The sequence below is a fragment of the Pelodiscus sinensis genome, chromosome 6, assembly GCF_049634645.1.
Source record: "Pelodiscus sinensis isolate JC-2024 chromosome 6, ASM4963464v1, whole genome shotgun sequence".
NCBI lineage: Eukaryota > Metazoa > Chordata > Testudines > Trionychidae > Pelodiscus > Pelodiscus sinensis.
In genome coordinates, this window is record NC_134716.1 from 106,136,008 (window position 1) to 106,158,767 (window position 22,760).

A 22,760-nucleotide genomic window follows, 5' to 3' on the forward strand; every position below is an offset into this window, starting at 1 on the left:
CTGCAAATTTGTGGATATCCACTTTATAGCTGCGAGTATCTGCATCTATGGATGTGGATGCAGATATCCATTGATCATTTTTGTGGATTAAGATACCAATTTTGTATATGTGCAGGGCTCTAATTATGGATGCTTCTACAACTTAAATGCCTAAGTTGTTCTCCATGTTTTAAAGCTTCTTTCTGTAGTGAAGTTTTAAAAGATCCAGGTCTTCCCATGGGAGGACTTTTTGTGCTAAAGATATATCAGAGTGAAACATACTTTGCAGTAATCTAAACTATTCTCATCAGTTTGTATAAGTTCCTACTCTGATTTAGTAATAGTATGAATAATTAATACAGATGTTACCTTATCTTTGGGGATTTATTCGATGCTTTTAATAATATCCAAAGTGAAATCTAAGTTTGAAGGTTGCAGAACTATGTGGCTTGACATTTTGCCATAGTGAATTGCGAGTCAGGGCAATATAACCTTTGCTAGAAAACATAATTGTGGTCTTACACAGTTTTGTAGCTGTGTTGGTCCCAGAATACAAAGAGAAAAGGTAGGTAAGGTAATGTCTTTTAGGCTGACTCTAGACTACATGGCACCATCGACGGAGCCATGTAGATTAGGGTTGTAAGCAAAGGGAAATTTAAATAATCGCCGCTTCATTTAAATTTAAATGGCTGCCGCGCTGAGCCAACAAACAGCTGAATCGCCCTTCATTTCCCTTTGCCCAATAAACAAATCTATATGGCTCCGTCGATGGAGCCATGTAGTCTAGACATACCCTTATTGAACCATATTCAGTTGGTGAAAGAGCATGTCAAGAAGTTGGTAAAGTAAAAGATATTACCTCATCTGCCTTGTCTATATCATTGAGGACTTGTCACTTCCCAACACAATCTTTGTTGTAGGCTGGATGGCGCAATTTGCACCAAGTCTGTCATGAGGGTTAGTATGAAGTAAGGGTGTTAAGAAGCAGGTAACTTACTAATTGTGTACTTGATACAATTTGAATCAAGTACAGAATTTGTCAATAATGCACCCCATTGCAGCTTTGTAGTTTAAATGTAGTAAGAGCTGGGTGAGCAGGCAGCTTGGTTCCTGCTACATTTAAACTGCAGAGCTGCAGTGGGGGTAGGGCTGGGACCTGCTGGGAGCTGGGACTCAGCAGTCTCAGCTCACACCAGGTCCCAGACTGCTGCCCCTCTGCTTTTTAAATGTAATAAGAGCTAGGAGGCTATTACTTCATTTGAAATGCAGAGCTGCAGTGGGGGTAGGTCTGGGACCCAGCGCCTCTGTTTTCACTGCCTCCCCTCCCCACGGAGACAATGCTGGAGGGAGCTGGTTTTTAAGCTGGATCCCCCCGCTACTGGCTCCTCCCCCCCTTGCTGCCTCTGATACAGAGACAGTGGGGGGTGGGAGGAAACAAGTAGTCGAGTAGTGACTCAACTACCCGATAAGCCTAGGGATGTTGGGTAGTGACCTGACTGCCCGATAGTCGCTTACATCCCTACTATAAAGCAGCACTCTTCAGGGGGAGTTCTAAAATACCTCTTCTTCGTATCTGCTGCTTTCTGGGTGCAATTTACCAATGTGGCCTACCAATTGGTTGGGCCAATGTGTAAATTCCGTGCCTCCTTTTCTTGGGGATTGGACTCAATGATCTCCTGAGATCTTTTCCAACCCTATGATTCTGATTCTGATTCTACCCTATTTTAGGCTGCCAAAGCAGCATTATGGGAATGTAATGAAACTGAGGATCTAGCCTCTTATTGTAGATCTGGCCTACGCATGAGTCTCTTAGTAATGCTTCTTATGCCATGCCTTCAGAAGTGATGATTTATTTAGACTTTATAATTCTTTCTCCTTATATACCCTGGACTAAAATCCATCCTCAGTTACAACCACGCCCCCCTCATAATGGCAGTGGAAGTGTGAGGGTGTAACCAAGCACAGAACACAGCTCACAGTCTCCAGGAGTTACTCAATTGTGTCATTTCTGTCCTTGAAAGTGAATCTCAAGAAAACATGTCCTTTCAGTTGGTTTTCAGGGACATGTGCATTTTGTGGCTTTTCTGGGTAAAAACGTGATCACTGTTTGTTTTTAAATCTGTAATTTTGCTAATAATGTTCTTGGGTTGAGATTTTCCTTTAGGTATTTTTAAAGGAGGTAGCAAGGAAGCAGATAATCAATACAGTCTGTGTGTAAGTCTGTAAATAAAAATGGTATTTTTAAGAAGTTTTATCCAGGATAATTAGGTAGGTGCTCTTATGAGACCTACTCTCTCCTTTCTCCATGCTAGAAAGGCCTCTCATTCACCTCTCTCCCCACAAGATCTATTTTTGAATGTAAGATGCAAAACAGCACTTTAAACACTACTCTTTTCTTACCCATCACAAACAGCCAAACAGATGACTTTTGAGTTTTGGAAAAACATTTATTCTTGGGCTAAGACCATACATGTTAACAGATGTGGCCTGCAAGTGCATTGAGGTGGGATTGCAATTACAGTATTAAGTTGACTTTTTATGTAACTATCCTACCTATACTATTTTACTTTTTCATCAATATACTGCCAATATGAGCAGGCTTTAAACTGTGGACTTGATTTCTGAGTGATGGTGTGCACTTTCAGTTCCGTTTAACTTTAGTAGAAAGTTGTGGATGCTCAGTGCTTCTATAAATCAGGATCAATATGATTTTGGATCTCACCATATTAAAAAAACTGAATCAGAAGCTGTATTAAGGTGTATTAAGGTGAATGATCTCAGGATAGTATAGCAGGCTGAGAGCTCAAAAGAAGCAGCAAAACTAATTAAAATGCCAATCAGACCTAGCTTCACTCACTGCCTGTTCTCCTGAAATATACCTGAGCTTGGCAAGCTACTAAACAATTCAAACAGTATGGGGGCAAATCAATACAATTCTGTTTATTGATATCTGCTATAGTACAAGTAACTCCATACAGCAATTCTCTCTGGAGCTACAAAATTCAAATTAATATTTCTGATCTCCCTGCATGAGTTTCAACACTGACAACTGAATTAATGCAATGGAGACTAATCACCACTCTTCTGAAAGAAACGCATAATGCCAAAAAATGTTTTGATGGAAAACAGGCTCAGAATTTGAATATACAAATAACTGTGACCTCAGATTATTCCAAGGAAAAGTGTGGAGTTCATTTAAACACCTATTTGGAACAGAAGACAACAACATATTTATTAAAATAACAGTTTGCTAAATAGACTACTTAGTAACTGTTGCCACACAGAGCCTCTCTTCCACATTCCAAATACTTCCTTAAGAAAACTTGAAATGTGGGAGCAATGGCATTTGATGATAATGGGATCCATTTCTTTCATCATTTCAGTCCCGCACCAGAGTGCTCATTTAGGAATATGAAGACATTATCTGAGTGCATGAGTTATTGCTTCACATACACCACGGCATTGTGCTAAGCTTTGTATCACTAGGAAAAAAGAGATATATTTTATAACTGCAGTATGTATAATATTCCTGTTTCTAAAGGATGATAAAATAATGGGTAACTTGTCTCAAGAAAACACTCAGCTCCATTCTCCACTAATGGAAATGTACCCGTCTTCTCAGACTAAAAATCTGATTAGTAAAAGTAGTAGGGCACAGTTTAGTTAACTGTGCTTTATGCTATAACTCTGTAGTGATACTAACTTGACCATGCTGGCTACACAGAAATAGCTAGATGAACAGAGCTTGGACACTCTTTGTCATCCATGGCCATTAGTTGGTAAGTGCCAGCTGACCCAGTGATTGAATTTGCCATTGTCTTCACAAACCTGCCATTGACCTGACCCCCAGAACTCAGTGCCATTCAGCTTTTGTTATATCCCATCCAAGAGTAAACAGGTTTTGCCCACCTCTGAATTAACCATGTAACACGTAGAGGAAACTAAGACACATATATTATCCATACAAAATATTTACAGAAAATTCCTGCTCTGTCACTAGCTAGCACTGCCAGTGAGCCCTACCCATGCCACACCTCCTGCAAAGTACCACCATCCTCTGAGGCACCTAAATTATTGAAAACTGGATTTTCTAGAGACCAAAAGACCAACATAGGATTTTGGAGGCACAGGCAGTCCTTCCTGGGAAAGGTTAGAAGGACATGTCAGAGGCTAAGTCTACACTACAGAGTTTTTTCAAAATGGCGTTCTTTCTAAAAAAATCAAAAGAACAGAGGGGTTTTACTGACATTGGGAAACCTCTTTCAGAAAATGGTGTGTGTGGACAGGGAAGAGGGAGTTCTTTTGAAAGAAGAGGAAAAAGCACAGGTGCCCTGGTGGCCACTCTTTCCATAGTAAACCTAGCTTAAATGCGAGACAGCTTAAATGCAGATTGCTTTTTCAATGCACTTTGGCAGTGTGGCTTTTTTGGAAGAAGTTTTTTTGGAAGATCTCTTCCAAAGGAAGCCTGCAGTCTAGACGTAGGCTGAGTATGGGTTCTTGTTTGAGCAAAAGTAGTGGTGAACTTGTAAACATGGGAAAACCCCTTGGTGGGGTTTGTTAGCTGGACAAAGTTCTTGTCAGAGTGAGGGAGTGGACTCTGCTAAATTTATTAGCATGTATGTAGGTTCTCTGGTTTTCATGGTTTCTCTGTAATGGTTTTACCTTAAGAATAAATGTGCCTGCTTGAAAAGAGCTGTGTGGTAACTCTACTTTTGCAATTATGCTATTTACTATCTCTTAGGAAGCCTGGCTTTGCTGGGAATTCACAGAGTATTCAGGGAACTGTGCCACCTGTAAATACCCCAGTCAGGAGAGAGGTTTCTCTGCCATCTGGGGAGCTAGAAGGCTAAGAGTGAATGCCTTTGCTGAACAGAGGGGGGATGTAGGTGTGGTTACCATGAACTGTGAGAGAGGCCATTACACCAAAGCCAATATCACCTCCTCTTGAGGACTTTGAGGACTTTCAAGGTCCCATAAAGAGGAAAGCTATTTCTATAGGAATGCAAGTGGAACTCTTACTCTAGGAGGAGTCACCCTTTCCGTTAATGAAACATTGCCGGGACCTTCTGTGATCCTTTGGCAGATACCAGGTTCCATTCCAGCCACTGTTGTGAAGGCAAAGACTATATCAGGGTTCAAAACAGGAGATGGATCACTTGATGATTACCTGTTCTGTACATTCCCTCCGGGGCACTTGGCATTGGCCACTGCTGGAAGACAGGATACTGAGCTAGATAGACCTTAGGTCTCACCCAATATAGCTGTTCTTATGTTCTAAATTATCAGGCTTTATTGTCCAAATATTCTTTTATTTATTAGTCAGCAGGTTCTATATTTGGATACAAGCTTCCTGAAAAATACAAAGAACAATTCTTGAGCATAGTTTCTGAAACATACTCTGCTACCTTGACATCTTTCTAAGCAGCAGTTGTCCCATTTGACATGACTTCACATTCAGTGGTAACAGCCATCTCGATGAGACATTTTTGTAGCCTGGCCACTGGCATACCAAGGGATCTACAAAATACAGTAGGACAAGGGTTCTCAATTTCATAGACTCATAGACTTTAAGGTCAGAATGGACTATTATGATCATCTAGTCTGACCCCCTGCACAACGCAGGCCACAGAATCTCACCCACCCACTCCTCGAATAACCCTTAGGTGGTCACAAGGCTATTACAGGGGTGGGTCACAAGCTGTCATCCTCCGTCCCCAAGTCCTGCTTTGCTTCCAGAATTTACAATAGCATTAAGCCTAAAAAATGTTTTTCATTTATTAGAGGGATCACACTAACAGGTTTGTTGTGTGAAAGGGACACCAATTTAAAAAAAAAGCTGGAGACACTGAAAAAGAAGACTTGCCATGTGTGGAAGCTAAGCTTTTTTCAAGAAGATTGGTGACACCATGTACACAGTAAATAATTTCCATGAAATGCTTCGCTTGCTGGATGTCTACACTATAATAACAGAGGAAACTGTTCTGATCAGAGGTGCAGTACAGGCCTTTCTAATGCAATGCTGAAGATTTAGCATTTTTGTAAACTGAGATCTGAGCTTGTGCATACCATTCAGAGATTTAAATATTTCCTTACCTAGACATTTGGCTGATTTGGAGAAGATCAAGGCCCTACATAAAAATATCCCAGTCATCAGACATTTCTTTCCTCATCTGTCTAGAATTAAATATTGACAAGCTGACATTCCAAACAAGACAAAGAAGAAATGTCATGCAGTAGATCTGGACTCTAAAACTGCCCTGACTTCTCTTCTGACAGATTCCAGCGCACTGTCCAAAATCCATCAGTCCAGTCCAAGGACAACTGCACACTTGTGTCTGCAGCTATTGGGACACATGTCCATGTGCAGATAAGTAATTCAGTATGCCAGACTTCACCTCAGATGTCTTCAGGCCTGGCTCCACAATGTAAATTGTCCAAACAGGCATTCTATGGATATAGAATCATAAAACACTAGAACTGGAAGAGACCTCAAGAGGTCATCGAGTCCAGTCCCCTGCCCTCATTGTAGGATCCAGTATTGTCTAGACCATCCCTGATAGATGTCTATCTAACCTGCTCTTAAATATCTCTAAAGAAAGAGATTCCGCAACCTCTCTAGGCAACTTATTCCAGTGTTTAACTACCCTGACAGTTAGGAAGCTTTTCCTAATGTTCAACCTAAGCCCCACTTGCTGCAGTTTAAGCCCATTGCTTCTTGTCCTATCCTCAGAGGCTAAGGAGAACAATTGTTTTCCCTCCTCGTCACTCCCTTTTAGATACCTGAAAACCGCTATCATGTCTTCTCTTTTCCAAACTAAACAACCCCAATTCTTTCAGTCTTCCCTCATAACTCATGTTCTCTAGACCTTTAATCATTCTTGTTGCTCTTCTCTGGACCTTCTCCAATTTCTCCACATCTTTCTTGAAACGTGGTGCCCAGAACTGGACACAATACACCAACTGAGGCCTAATCAGTGCAGAGTAGAGCGGAAGAATGACTTCTGGTGTCTTGCTCACAACACTGCTGTTAATGCATCCCAGAACCATTTTCATTCATGTGCCAGCTCAAATGCTTCAGTCGCTGAACTAGTGCATGGCCTCTTGAAATGTGTTCAAGGAACTTCCCTTCCTGTCACCACAACCAGTTATGACTCTGGAGGTAACAGATGCTGCTATCAAAATGTGGGACTCTGGGTCAATCTCAGGGTACTGGGGAGGCAGGGGTGGGGAGCCAGCAGGCCAGGTCACTGCTTCCCACAGCTCTCATTGGCCGGGAATGTTGAACCATGCCAGCTGGGAGCTGCAGGGCTCAGTGCCTGCAGCCATTCAGCAAACAAACCATCTTTCAGCCTGCCAGCAGCTAACCCTGATGAAGCACATGCAGCCTGTGGGCCGGAGGTTTCCCACCCCTGTCTTAGGGGAATTAATTCCATCTAAACATATTGGAGTTTTGGGCCATTGAGTTTGTGAGACATTCATTTCTACCATCAAGAACCAGATAGTTCAAACACTCACCACAACCACCACTCTTTTATCTGAACAAGCAGGAAACTGAGATTGAATAAGTTTTGTTGAGAAGCCATCCGTGTAATTTCTGACTTAGCAAACAATGGCTCGCTAAAGAGGTTTCACCTCCCAGAATTAAACAGTTCTACTGCAGAGTCCCTTAGGAGAAATATGGTAGACCTTTATAAGTGGTCAATACACACAGAGAGACATTCTGCACCAGATCTTTCATCAGTGGGGTTACTCTGTCACAGATCTCTTTGCTGCCAACCTGAACTACAAATGCAGGAAATTTTGCTCGAGAACAGATCACAATCTGGGTTCTTTGACAAATGCTTTCCTCTTCTGTTGGTCAGATCTTCTGATGTATGCCTTTCCACCTGTCCCTCTGAATTTGAGGGTGTTGCAGAAGCTAAAAAGTGACAAAGCAACTTTAATTCTGCCTCAGCCAGGCTGTGGATATGAGTACAGATACCCCAACCTATATCAACTGTGTGAATGCAGTCTCCATCTCAGCAAAACATCTGCCAGCAGATGGGTTTTCTGTCTTGTTTACATCCCTTAGTACCCCATTTTTTAAGGACTTCATTCATACGTACCCTGCTGTTGCATATCCAGCATCCTCCGGTACCTGAATACAGTTTTGTCTTGTAACATTATTATCTATTAAAACAGCATTTCGGGTGGTAATTAATTCTGTGTGAATGGTGTTGGCTCTCCAGGCATTGTTAATTGACCCTTATTTCATGATTTTTCGGAAATACAGTTTCTTAGGCCACTTCCTAAGTTTATGCCTAAGGTTGTGCCTGCATTCCACCTTAATCAAACTCCATTTTCTAGAGTTTTTCCAAAATCTCAATCTAGCAAAGCTGTAAAGAAGCTTCACATTTTGGATTTTTGGAGGGTTCAGTTCTTTTACTTGGACTGCACAAAGTCTTTCCAGTCATTTCCTAGAATGTCTGTAGCCTTTTGTAAAGGATAAAAGGGCAGCCCTCTGTCTATCATACTGGATTTCTGACTTCATCAAACAAAGGTTTCTCCTCTGGGAATAACAGCTCATTCCACTACCTCATCCCTCTTGAGTAACATATCAATAGCAGACATTTGTAAAGGAGCAATGTGATTGCCTGTACATACCTCTTCCTGGTGCAACAGTATTGCTCATTCAAGCGCCCAGGATGATGCCAATTTCAGTGAGTCAGTGCTGCAGTTTCTCTAAGTAACCTGTAGTCCTACTATCTGAAAGAAAATTGCTAGTAAATCTAGTATATGTGCATATATTTTTCAAAGGAGACAAAACTGTGCAGGAGAAATATGTACTGTAAGAACTGTTCTTTGACATGTGATGCACATATACATTCCATGATTTTCCCACCTTCCCCACTATTTCAGGGTCAATGCAAGAGGGTGGCAGGCTCCCTGAACCATTAATGTTTCTCCTGGTAAAAAGTCTTCAACTCCAGTGCACTGAGAACACACACACACACACGCATTCAGGCACGTATCCAGGCACTTTGTAATGAATAGTTACTGGACAGATAGCTAACCATTTTCCTGTACTTTTTGTTTTTAAAAATGAACTTACTCCTAACTCTGAATTCTGCAGCATATTCAGGTGAAAATGCAGCATATTCAGGTGAAAATCCCAAAGCAGTATTTTAAGGTTATTGTGGATTAACAGGAGGCACAAAAGAAAAATAGTATCCATGATACACAGGTCTTGTTTTTTGTGCTCTTGCCTTTTGTTTTAATATAAACCCCCACATTTTATGTTATAGTTTATTTATTTCTGACCCAAAATTCTCTTCAAAATACACAAAACTAATTATCCCAACACCACACCAATGTAAAACTGCTTACGAGCATAAACTCAGTGAACAGTAACCATTAACACTCTGACTTGGAGGGTATATGGAGAGTAAGATGGGATTTTCAAAAGCACTCAACATGGGCTTATATGCATTCTCCATGAAGTCAATGGTAAAACTTTCACTGACTTGAATAGGAGTACACTGTAGCCAAAAACTCAGGACTTCTAAAAATCCTATCCTGCATATTTAACATGAGTAACACTGCCTTATACATTTAAACTGCCTCTGACATATATAACTTGGTTTTACACTTTTTGGCCTTATTTTTGGGATTATAATTATAATATTTAGTTAAAATGGGGTTAATATAGACATAATACCTATCTTAAAATATTTATAATCTATACTGTATGGAGTTAACATGTACAAACTGTTACATTCAGTCCAAAAATAAGAGCCAATAAATAATCTATGAATGAGTGACCAAGAGCTGCAGGTCAATGGAACCTGAAGAATAAGAACGGAAAAAAACCCAGAGCAGGCTGAGGTGCGATCCAGCAGCCCTCATTCAGGAAAAACTTCCTCTGACTTCAGGGTAACTATGTACTCTGTGACCCCATAAAACTCTGGAAGACCGAAAACAAAAGCTGGTCGGGAAGCTGAAAGGAAAAATAATGTGACACAGCATTCCGATGTGTTTATGAAGAGACCACACACGTGCACACCTTCAGATGGGTATGGTTCATTCCACTGCCAATAAAACATGCACTGGAAATTTCCACTGCAAGTTATAGCCCATTTCCAGCCTTTAACCCTACACATACTGAAGTTTCACAATTCTTTATGGTAGCTGAAATGTATAACCTTTACGTTAGTAAAGATAAGTATTGCAATCTGTTTCATAATCTACTCTAACCTTTCTAGTTTAATCTAAAACAATTACAGTTCCAGTGAAAAAAATCTTTAGCTTTAAAAATGTGAGCTAAGTGGCTACTTTTAACCGAAATGATACATTTATATTTTAAACTAAAATTACCACAAGCAGTAAGGATAAAATTGCCAATTCCATCAATATCAAACATGAATATTTCAGAAAGTTTATTAATAATGTGATTATAGTATCTATTTTATTTATAAAACCCATCTACATGCCAAAAGTTTGTATGTTTATGTGGCACTTTACAAACATAGCCCCAGCTCCACAGTTGGAAGTGTGTGGGGATGTAGTTCCGCTTGAGCACAAGGATCTGCTTATGTAGATGAGATTGTGGGATTGCAGCCATTGAGTAAGACATGGTCCTGACCCAAAATAGATTGCACTAGAGAAATCACAGGAAAATCATTCAGGTAGGGCAAGGGCGGGGAACCTTTTTTGGGTCTAGGGCCACTGACCCACAGAAAAATCAGTCGGGGGCCACACACAAGTGAGAAGCAAAAAAACCCCACACAAACAAACTATCACTGACACGGCCCCCAACTGAGATGGAGAAAGACTCTCCCCACATTCCCCTCACACACCAGAGTCTAGGGGCGCCCAGGCTAGTAGATTTTGTGTGCTCCAGCCCACAAGGAGGTGGGGAGGCTGGAGTACCAGCACAGTGTTGGAGGTAGAGCCCTGAGCCTTTGGGGCCAGGGCCAGGCAAGTAGGGGGCCACATCTGGTCTCTGGTTTCCTATCCCTAAGGTAGGGGAAGGTGAAGAGATCAAGGCAGGAAGGATTCCTGGGAAAAGTGCCTTTTAAAGATAAATTTGGAGGAGGAACAGAATAAAAACGGACTGTTCTAAAATAAAAAAGTGAAACCATAAAGCCCTCTCTCACCATCTTCATCTAAACTCCTTTCTGCAAAGGACACTGGTGGGTTCAGATCCACTGCTGCAGGTCCACTAGTGTGGACATAACTTGCCTTGGGGGGATCATGTGGTGGTTCTGGTTGATACTGCATTATGGCTTGTGCATTACCAACCCTCTCACTGGTGCCAGTGCAGGGGCCATAAAGCAATGGGACAAGGGAATTTGGCTAAGGTGGCATTCTTGATCCCTGGCCAGTAATGTTGGCTCTGTCCTGGGATCCACTGACACCAGGCATACCATAGGACAGCCTTCAGTTTTCCCAGCACAGTGAGGGATTAGGATCAGGAGAGTGAAAAGCCACTTTTATACCCACTCTTCTAATCGGCTCTGCATAGATCACTGTCATGGCCAAGATGTCTATTATTTCTTTTTTTGTTTTTGTTTTTTGTTTCTTTTCACTCATTCATTGACACCAGGAGGAGACATTTGGAAATCTGTATTCAGTAAGATGAAACTAGGAGTGCAGTCCTGATCCTCCCTTCAACATTTTCTCTCTTTCTCCCTTTTCTATTACTGTGGACAAGACCCTCATCCTCCCTGTTGCCCAAGCCTGCAGTCTGGAAGGTTGTATTCCTCCCTCTCTCTTGCCCAACATGTCCAGCCCATATTGGTTCTTCCACCTCAGCAGCTCCAAGAAATATCCTTTTCTTTACATGCTTACATCTATATCTCTTGTTTAGCACCCCTTTAGCTCTTGTATTGATGCTGTCACATCTTCTTCTTTTGATTTTGAATACCATTGCCGTCTGCTAATCTATGCGAAATATAGCTGCTAAAATCATCTTTCTTACCCATTGATTGAATCATGATGTTCCCCCTTCTGAACCCCTCCTTTGGTTCCCCCTCTGTCTCTGCATTAAATTTAGCTTTCTGACATTAACTTCAAAGAAACTCTTCCATTTCTCCCAAAAAATCTGGAGAGGCTGATCTGTGGCTGCAAGACACAAGGCACATACTAAGGCACAGCCTAGGATCCAGCAGGCCTCTGGCACTTTTTGTGTCCTCGCAATGGCAACTATACACATCCCATACTGCTAGGCAGATGATTCCTGATTCTAGCAAGAGTAATCGGAGTACAGAGGCCATGCATGTAGCTCTGCTACAGTTGGTAGAATATGGGCACAAATCAGTGTTACTATTGTAGCGTTTGTCTGTGACTATTTTGATTAATGGCCAAATGGCAAAATACCAAAATGTGTCCCGAAGGTCTGGCAGTAATCTGACATTTTCTATGTATGATTTGGCTTTGCATACTTAACATTCATAGAGATGGTTTGTCCTGAATGGATAGGTGAGACAGAGTGTGAAGTGGAAAGTTACAGGTATGCTGAAGACTAAACCTTCCCAATTACAGGCAGAGGTCAGGCAAACTATGAGCAGTATCCCAACAGTTCTTTCAAATGAGCAAACAAAGCTTCAGTCCTTGTAAAGTATTTAGAGCTATGTGAAACTCAGCAGTTTTGGTTGGCAGGGATTCCAGCTTTCTTCTGACTTCTGTTTGTATGGGATTTGAATCCCACTGAGCATTAAAATAAAACCTCAAAGGAAACTCAGCCTAATTCCCACTTTAAATCATAATTGGGCCAAGGCACACTCACACCTTGATTCAAGCTTGTTTAAAGGTTTGTGAATCTGAGCGATCCCTCCCTGTGAAAAATAGCCCAAAATTAGGATTTGTAGTGAAATACAAAACTGAGTGAACATTGCTTGGTTCAGATTTAATCATGAATGTTTTGAAAAGCTCTAAAAATATTATTGTTCCCTCATTTGAAAATAATGGACACATACTTCTGGAACGGAGCCAGCCAGAGTTGCATGCTCAGCCTGATCTCACCACCATGAAGATGTGTCAAATCCTAGAGACAGTCACCAATTTTTTTCTCCAAGCTAGGGTGCAGAATTTGGTCTATTTGTGGTCTCTGTATGGAAGTGGGTTCCTCTGGTCTTGCTAAATAACAGAGCTCCAAAATTGGTCAGAAGGTTTAGCTAACCATAAAATCATGTACATTTATAATTCATCCCAAGGAGCTTCATTCCCTAAGTATACCCAGTACCAGTGAATCACAGACACTTCTGAAAAGGGTGGAAGCAAAGACTAACTGAAAAACAAAAATCCATTGAACCGTGTTGTAAGTTAGTTTGATGATTATTTAATTTTTAATAGGTATAATTAAAAGCACTTCATTTTTTTTTCAAATAGAGTTTTGCAGGCACTGGGTGACAAACTCATTGGAAACAATGGAACTCCAATTGCACATGTCCCGCATGTCCCGTGAGACCTGTCTAAAACACGTTGTTATGAAAGTCAACTCACAGGCTACGTCTGGCATGATTTTCCGCAAATGCTTTTAACAGAAAAGAGCATCTAGATTGGCACGGACGCGTCCGTGCCCATCTAGACGTGCGCAAAACAAATATGAGCTGTCTACACTGGCCCTTTTGCACAAAAGCTTTTGTGCAAAAGGATTTTTGCCCGAACGGGAGCAGCATAGTATTTCCACAAGAAGCACTGATTTCTTACATGAGATCGTCAGTGTTCTTGCGGAAATTCAAGCGGCCAGTCTAGACACAGCCACACTGATTCAAATCTTTAAAAAAGCAGTATATTTCAAAATGTCATAGTCATCATCATCATGACACTCATATGGAGGTAGCAATATGAACCCCAACCTGGTCCCTTTGAAATTCTTAGCAAAACTTGTATTGGATTCAGTGGGAGAAAGATAAAGCCGAAATCATGAAAACAGAGCTAGAAGGGATCTTGAGAGGTCATCTAAATCAGCCCCCTGTGCTGTGGAAGGACAACGTAGCATGTAAGAGATAATATAGCTTCCTTGTCTAACCTGTTCTTAATAACCTCCAATGACAGGATTCCACATCCTCTGTTGGACGGCTAGTCCAGAGTTTAACTACCATTAGAGTAATATTTCTAAAAAGTGGTCTGCAGATCCCTGCAGAGAAACCTGTTAACTGGCCACTGCAGTTTGTTTATTTACTGGCTCCACAGCCACGGAGCCTTGTGGCTCCCTTTGGCTCCAATTTGCCAATTGCAGCCAAGGGCAGCCACAGGAAGCAGTGTGTACCACAGGCCACTTTGAGAAACACTGCCTTAGAGATCAAAAGATTTTCTTAATATCTAACCTAAATTTGTGCAGCAGATTAAGCCTGTGATTTCTTGTACATACCTTCAGTAGTTGTGGAAAACAACTGACCATAGTCCTTCACATATTTGAAGATTGTTATCAGGTCCCCTCTCAGTCTTCTTTTAACAAGACTAAATATGTCCACTTTTTTTTAACCTTTCCTCATAAGTCAGGTTTTCTAAAGGTTTCCTTGTATCATTTTTGTTGGTCTCTGGATTCTCGCCAACTTATCCATATCACTTCTAAAGTGTAGGGCCCAGCTGAGGCATCACCAATACCAAATATAACATGACAGTTACCTCCCGTGTCTTACAAACAACACTCCTGCTAATGTACTCCAGATTTATATGTGTCTTTTTTTGCAATGATGCACTATAATCCCCCCCAGAACCTTTTCAGCAGTGCTCCCACTGTGATAGTTATTCACCATTTTGTGGTTATGCATTTGTTTTTTCCTTCTTAAGTGAAGGCTTAACCATTAATTTCTAGACAGCCTAAGGTTTTTTGAAAGTCGTAGAATTATTGTAAAGCAGGTTGAGTATAGCTTGACTCCACTGAAACACATTTTCATTCTTAAATTTTAAGCAAATATTTTGTGTAGAAATTTTTCTGCTTTTTAATGAGTGACATAATTATAAATGGACTAGTATACTAGGTTCGTGGCAACCCTGCTCAATACACCCTGGCTGTGTCTAGACTGGCCAGTTTTTCCAGAAAATCAGCCACTTTTCCGGAAAAACTTGCCAGATGTCTACACTGGCCACTTGAATTTCCGCAAAAGCACTGACTTCCTACTGTAAGAAATCAGTGCTTCTTGTGGAAATACTATGCTGCTCCCGTTCGGGCAAAAGTCCTTTTGCACAAAGCTTTTGCGCAAAAGGGCCAGTGTAGACAGCTCAGATTTGTTTTCCGCAAAAAAGCCCCGATCGTGAAAATGGCGATTGGGGCTTTTTTGCGCAAAAGCGCGTCTAGATTGGCATGGACGCTTTTCCGCAAAAGCCAAAGGCAGCAGGGCTAGCTGGTGGGGGCAGAGAGTACAGCCCTGGCTGGACAGGTACTGCAGGGAGCACAGCCCTGCTGGCGGGGCCTGGGAGCACAGCCCTGGCCTGGTCGGCACAGCAGGAAATGGAATCCCGGCCCAGCTGGAGGCAGCAGGGCGGGCAGCTGGGAGAGCAGCTCAGACTGGTGCTCCCATGGGTGAGGAGCACAGCTCTAACAGGGCTAGCAGTGGCGGGGGCAGGAAGCATGGCTAGGAGGTGAGCCAAGACCTCCCCTGGTCCAGCAAATTCTGTAGTTCAGGACTGCTTGGGTCCCCAGGGTGCTGGAACAAGGAGGTATTACCTATAGTATTGCATTTTTTTTTCTTTCTAAATAAAAATGTCAGTAAAGAAATGTTGTAAAGCCATTTTGTGTTTATAAATGGAAATACAGAACTACATCCCTTTCCATCAGAAATCTTCATTTCCATCTTCTCCTTGCCTCTGGCCATATCTCCCAATTTAGGCTTATCCTTTATATCCATTCTCTTCTACTCTGCGCTCTCCCAGCCCACAAATTCTTTCTTTCTCAGGGTTCCCCATGTAGCCCCCACTTCTACCTACTGTGATATTTTTCTATATCTTCCTCAAATCCTTGGTTGGAAAGTATGTAGTAGTGGAGCTAATTAATGATTTGAATATCTGTGGGTATGTTTCTACAGCAAACAATAACCTGCAACTGGTCCACACCACTTGATTCAGGCTTGTGGGGTAGTAGGGTCTAACAGATAGGGCTCCAGACTGAGCCTGGAACAGCAATGAAACAGCCCCACGGCCTGAGCCCTGTGAGCTTGAGTCAGCTGGCATGAGCCTGTCATGGGTGTCTAGTTGCTAGATAAACCTATAGGGTCCTCTACTCTGGGGATCAGTACTTGAATATCACACTGACTAGCAGTATGATTCCTCTAGGCTACACTGCTTCTTTTTGTGCAAAATCCCCTTGCGCAAAAAGAAATGGCAGAAAATATGCTAATGATGTCACGAGTTATGCTAATGAGTCCCTCATTAACATATTTTATGCTGAAAAATCTTGTAGTGTAGATGTAGCCCTAGAGAAGTACCTCACATGCTGTCTGTCAAGAGCAGCTTTATCTGAGGCTCTACTGTCTCTTGTGTCCAGATGCGGGCAGATGAGATTGATACCCAGCTGCTTCAGGATGCTGCCCACAAGGAGGCTTGCAGCAGAAGCAGTGATAATCCTGCTTCAGGCTTCACTCTTGTCACCTTTTTTGCTATCCGCCACCCTGTTTCATTTCATCTGCTCCCTCTGCTGCAGCTCCTAAAGACTCAACCCTGATCCACAACCTTTGATCTCCCTGGGTATGTCTAGACTACATGCCTCTGCCGACAGAGGCATGTAAAATAGACTACCCGAAATAGTCAATGAAGCAGGGATTTAAATATCCCCGGCTTCATTAAAATAAAAATGGCTACCGCGGTGAGCCACCTCAGGTGATTGTTGGCACAGCACAGCAGTCAAGACACGGTTTGGCCAACAGGGGAAGCCTTTGTAAGCCTCGTTGTCTTGTCTTGACTGCTGCGCTGTAAACCCCTTGTAAGCCCTATAAACTTCCTGTAAACCCCTTGTCTTGACTGCTGGGCTGTGCTGACAATCAGCTGAGCCGGCACAGCACAGCAGCCATTTTTATTTTAATAAAGCCGAGGATATTTAAATCCCCGCTTCATTGACTATGTTGGGTAGCCTATTAGTCTAGACATACCCCCACTCTCTGATCTGGTACTTGTTGAAGCCACAAGGCTTTGACTTTACATCTGTCAGTGTCTTCTCCTTGTCTCGTTTCCCACAATTTGATAGTTCCCTCAGCATTGTTGGGCTCCTCTTCATTCCTTTTTGCTATTTACAATCTCCCCCTCTTCCCACTTCTTCATTCTCTCTGAAATCTATTCCGTCTGGCTTATCTTCCATGTCTCCCACCCAGGTGGCTCTATCTATAGTCCTAAATCCCTTTTCTTCTGTTTCCCTGACTTTGATCGCTGTCTCATTTTCCACCTCATCTTGGGTGACTTTGGTTTATTAGAAAAGTACCCCTCAAGCTATCTAAGAACTGCTTTATCCAGAGTTCCATTTATCTAGAGCTCTCAGCTGAGAGAGACAGTTAAATCAGATTTTTTTTTCCAGATTTGGCTGGGAAAGACAGAGAAATTTTCTGCCAGGCTGAACTCAGATGTGCCATGTTTCAGTTTTGATGAGACTTGTTTCAAAAAAACAACAACAACAAAAAAACCTCAAAAGTAGCACTGTTGTTCTAAATGGCAGAGATAGAAGGGATAAATGATGCATAACTACAACTAGATCCACTGGTGTATGGGTGGTTTTGGATGTCAGAGCACAAAGGATGAATTGTACAGAATGAAAACTATGAACTTACTTACTGTTTGACAGCCTCTCTGTAGTGTTATGCAGTCATGAGGTGGAGACACAAAGTCTGTGACGTAAATGTGTCGTTTCAGTTGTATTCATTTTTTTTCCAGTGCAAGAATGTCCCTACCTGCTTATCTAGATGTCTTTTATTAATTCTATAGAAAGAGACAATTAATCAGCAACAAAACCTAGACATGTCTCTGTCAGCCGACGGTCAGGGCAGTGAGTCCCTTATGACCGGCTGAAGTTCTTTTAAATTGTGCTTGGTTCTGTTACAGCAACTGAAGGAGTCAGCTTAAAGCTTAAACAGTTACTATTTTATTGTTACAGGGTAAACTTAGCTGTTAAATGCTACTACTGTGTTACAGATAACACAGACACTACAAAGGACAGGACAGAAATTACACTAATAAGTCACTTACAGGTACCATGAAACCCTTTGGTTCTCTGAGCTCTTATTAAATGCATGCAAAATAGACACATAGCAGGTATATATTCTCACCCCTGCGTTCCAGACTTGGCGTGGCCAGCGTCTTTCTCTCAATCCCTCGGGAAGAAGTAGGGAGAGGTTGGGCGTCCCACAGACCTCGGGAGACAATCAATACCTGCCAGCAGGTATAGATGATTGGAGCTCAAATGGGGTGGGCGGCTGAACCTCTTTTTATACCCCTTGGGTCATGTAGGCTTCTTCCTGGTTTCAAGTGGCCAATTAGGAAAAATGGCTTTGAATGCCAAGTTTCCCACGAAGGGTGCAAAGCATAATTTACACCTGGGAAAATGCAGACAATGGGCACCTCTGGTATGTGATGGACGAAGATTCCTCTCCTGGGACAGTGCAGGCGTGTCAATTACTGGTACTAGCCATCAGGGCGACGGGAGGCCCCGGGTCGTCAGCTAGCCCATTTACTGTCTGGTTTCTGTTTATGGTAGAGTCAGGGACAGGCAGCAAACCTGTGTTCCCAGGGCATCAAAGGCTGACTGCCTTTCTCTTGCTCTCTGGGGGGGGGGAACCAAGATGGGGCTCGTGGAAAAACAAGATGGGGTTTTTGTGTCTGGCTACAGTCTCTTACTCAGATGAAAACATTTTACTGATATAACAAGAACACTAGTATAACTGAGTTTATTTTTCTAAGACGAGCTAGGCAGTATATTTGTTTTCTTTTAGTTTTGCAGCTGCAAAAGCAAGTGTTGTTAATTTTCTGTCGATTCTAGGAGACAGAAATGATGGCTTCACAGAAGGGCCTTTACCTATAATGGGAGGAAGTGTAGTCAAGTAATAAGGCACTACATTGATAGTCATGAGATAGGAATTATATTCCTGGCTCTATTATTGACTTACTCTGTGTTATTTAGGCCATTTTTTAAAAACTTGGGAGGTATAGGTGCACAGAACCTATTAAAATCAGACAACTAGATGTAGGTTCTACCTCTAAGTTAAAGATTCTAAGCATAAACATTTGAAAATGTTGGTCCAAACTTCCCTATATTTCCATTTCTTCAGATGTAACTGAAGCATAATAACTCTTGCTTATCTGTGTAAAGTACTTTGAGATTTACACATTAAAAGCACAGACTGAATGCTAATTTAAAAAATTAGAGTAAAACACTAAAAACAGAAGATCTTCAGAAAATGAATAAATAAAAATGCAGTCTTTAAAACCTAGTAGAAAATAAACGGACAATAGATTTATGTAAATAAAATATGCACAATTTATATGGATAAGTATTACTATCCCTAAAATTCTTTCATAGTTATTACAAATTTTGGATTCTATCCTGCTATCAGTTGTTTTTCAGAAATTTCATAGCTTTTGTGGCAGTTTCATATGTTGCATGCTGGCAAGACCTGGTCTTAATAAAATAAAGCACATTTTCTGCACATTTTGCATGCCTGCAAAGTTGCCTGTGTAGTATTACACAGCATATGCCAGATTGTCAGCTTCTGTAAACTGACTCCAGTGGAGCAACACTGAAGTTGAAGATACTGCCATGCTTTTGAAAAATGCTCTTTTGAACACTTAACGCAGACAAATGAATGTTGCATCCATTTCAATCTTCCCTGCACTTTGCAATAGAAAATCAGTGGAAGGTATAGGAAACTCCTTGATGTGAAGACTTACAATTGATGTCATAGATGTAAAGAGGTGCAGTCTAGTATATCCTTCAATGATTCATCATGCACATTTTCTCATGACAGTGATACTTCTTCATATAATGAAGTTTTCCTTCATGAAAACTGTTAGGCTTCTACTTTCTCTCACTGTCATTGTTATCTTGTTTTATGCAGAAAAAAGTAACAGTGAGGTCCAAGTCCTTTTGCAGTTTCATTTCAAGCAGTAAGGCCAAATTTACAGGGGAATCTAAGAAAGTTTAAATAGGCGCAATTTATGTACTTATGAGGCAAGAAGTATGTGCAAGTTATATCACTTTAGCTTTTCATGAAAACATCAGCCCATAAGGTCTGTGATTGTAATGTTAATAGTTCATATGCATTATTTATTTGATTACAATTAGGGGCCAAACTAAAATATTTACTCATGCAAGTAGTCTTTCTTCCAGTCTTAATGCTGGAACTACCATGTAAAGGGTTTGCTAGATCAAATCCTTACATCAGGATAAAAAAATTAATAGAGTGTGAGTGAAAATTTAAATACTTTATTCTTAAAGGAGATTACAGCTTGTATTTATAGCATTAACACTGATATTTATGTATAAGAGCACACTAAGATGTGGCATCACACTGTATATGTAAAATGTTCTCATCACATTCACATTTGATCACATGACAGCTATTCAGATTAGTCTGCACATGTCTGGAAAAAAACTTTAAAATGCTGATATGGAGCCAAAATATGCAGGGAGACAAGCAAATCACGAACTGTAGCTTTTTTTGCCAGCAGCTTCCTTAGTCAAGCAAAGCAAGCACCACTATATCAGCACTAGAATCAGACAGTTTGATATTCTGATGCCATTTTAAAACTTTCCCTGAGCAATGACACTGTAGTGGAAAATCCCCAGCTCAGAGGTGGTGATAGAGGAAAAGTAATCATTTACTTGTCACCATGTATACTGGTAACTAGAAAAAGCTTTCCAAATACACAAGGCTTCCACTACAGAATTCACATATGAAAAGGCTCAGAAAAGTACAAAGTCATACAAGAGGCTTAAAAACAAGACTATATGGTTGTTATCAAGCCCTGTAGCTCTAAATGACTGGCCTCATATCACTTTGCCACATCAACAGCCCCTGTTAGCACCAACACCCATTTCCTGATGTGGAGCGAAAAGGTGGAATTGCCATATGTTCTATCCTCTCTGTGCCATCTGCATGAATATTATCAGGCTCGCCATGATGGTCTAGACACATAGAGAAAGGGCTTTGGCCAGGGAACATACAGTGAGATCAGGGAATAAGTAATCCATGTGGCCCAGTCCTGTGGCACAAATATGTTAAAAGAGTTGCATGCTGCATGGAACAGAGTTAAGTTCCTTGCTGCACTCTGTGACCCTTCCCCTACTTAGGCTCACAGAGCATAGCTGTGGCCTGGAAACTAAGAACAGCCATGGCCCTTGCTCCAGATATGTTACCAGTGTTTGGGATGTTTTAGAGAAGTATAGTGGGAGAGTCCCTGCATGTATCTGGCTAGATACAACAGAGGGTGGGTCCAGTGGGCCCCCTCTCAAAGCTTATTGCAGGCTGCAGACTGCCCCTGTCCTACTGCTTCTAGTCCTACTGTAAAAGTGGTAAAATGCCTTCCAAACAGTGACTGATTTGGGGCTGCATAATTCATTGATTAGTTTCTTCTCATTCATACATGTTCAAATGGGAGGGAGATATAGGCTCCTTATATCCAGGAATGAAGCCACAGATTTAATTCCTGGATATAAACTTTCAAATGGTACATAATATCTGCTTAACGGCATAGGTCATTGTCAACACATCACTCTGGTGGTCTGCTCTTTACACTGGCTCTCCATTCAATACAGAGTTCAGTTCAGTGTCTCTGCATGATATTCCAAACCTTCCATAGGATTGGTCCTAATTACCTGAGGGGTTGCTATCCCTGCTAGATGCACGACATCCCACAACAGCTGTGTTCTACTGGACCACAAAAATGGCAACCAAAAGGGGAAGGCTCATGAGTGGAGGAGAATTTTCACTGGATCTGGATCTAGAGACTATGAATGAAGGAATAGGAATTAACATATGTCTCTAAATGCAAAAGGCATCTTTCTTTGACTTCCTGTGAGAGAAAACTATCTTCGCTGCAAAGTAAGTCCCTTCCACACACAAAAAATACTGAAGTTGGCTCATCCGGAGCGAATGGCTAAAACTTAAGTTAGTACAACTCATCAGCTGCTCACATGACTGCTCTGTATGATGCCGACAAGTGAATGACAGTGTGGACACAACAGCAGAAATGAGTTTACTGCCGCATTAACTCAAGTTATCTACATTCAATTTACTTCTCTTCAGTTAGCTGACTTTAAGTGAATATCAATCACAATTCAGACAGCATTAGTCCAGATAACTGACCTTCTCTCCCAACTTGCCAGTAGTCTGGGGAGTGTGAATGATTGGTCCTTGGATACAGTTTACATGCTCCCAAGTATTCAGAAATCCCTTTCTTGAAACAGTCTTCATAGCCGTGCCAAATTAACAGTGCATAACAAGGTCTATGTTTGTATTAGTTGTGTCATAATTAGAACCTTTAATATTTTGTATGTTACTGACAACAAATAACCACTTTGCTTGCTTGTTGAAATTATGGGAAAGGTGGAGGAGCATTGGAACCGCTGTGTGGAGAGGCTCAGGTGGAGAAAAAACAGAATTATTACAAAAGCAATAGGTATTACAGGCTCCATCCTGAGCTCTCCTGTGGTGTGCTGAATGCTCTCAACTACCATTGACTTAAGAGGGAGTTGAGAATCATCAGCATCTTAAAGGAGTGATCAACACTTTTCAGGAGAAAGCTCTACATCAAAAGATCACAATCACATAGAACTGCTGATGCTCAGCATCTCAAACACCTGAGACTTTAAGTGCTTC

The 22,760-nt window shown here is 41.4% G+C and overlaps 1 protein-coding gene and 1 long non-coding RNA gene across 2 annotated transcripts; one reads left to right on the top strand and one right to left on the bottom strand.

Moving 5' to 3' along the window:
• Positions 1–4,590: 4,590 nt before the first annotated feature.
• LOC142829971 (uncharacterized) lies at positions 4,591–14,667 on the bottom strand. The gene is made up of 3 exons (XR_012904951.1): positions 14,333–14,667; positions 8,623–8,724; positions 4,591–5,496 (listed from the first exon to the last, which is right to left on the bottom strand). It is a non-coding gene; the product is annotated as an uncharacterized LOC142829971 (long non-coding RNA).
• Positions 14,668–15,667: 1,000 nt separating this feature from the next.
• Positions 15,668–16,624, top strand: LOC112544748 (U6 snRNA-associated Sm-like protein LSm2). The gene is given in 4 exon segments (XM_075932859.1): positions 15,668–15,673; positions 15,875–15,975; positions 16,175–16,228; positions 16,369–16,624. Coding segments are annotated over 4 exon segments (417 nt in total).
• Positions 16,625–22,760: the final 6,136 nt, after the last annotated feature.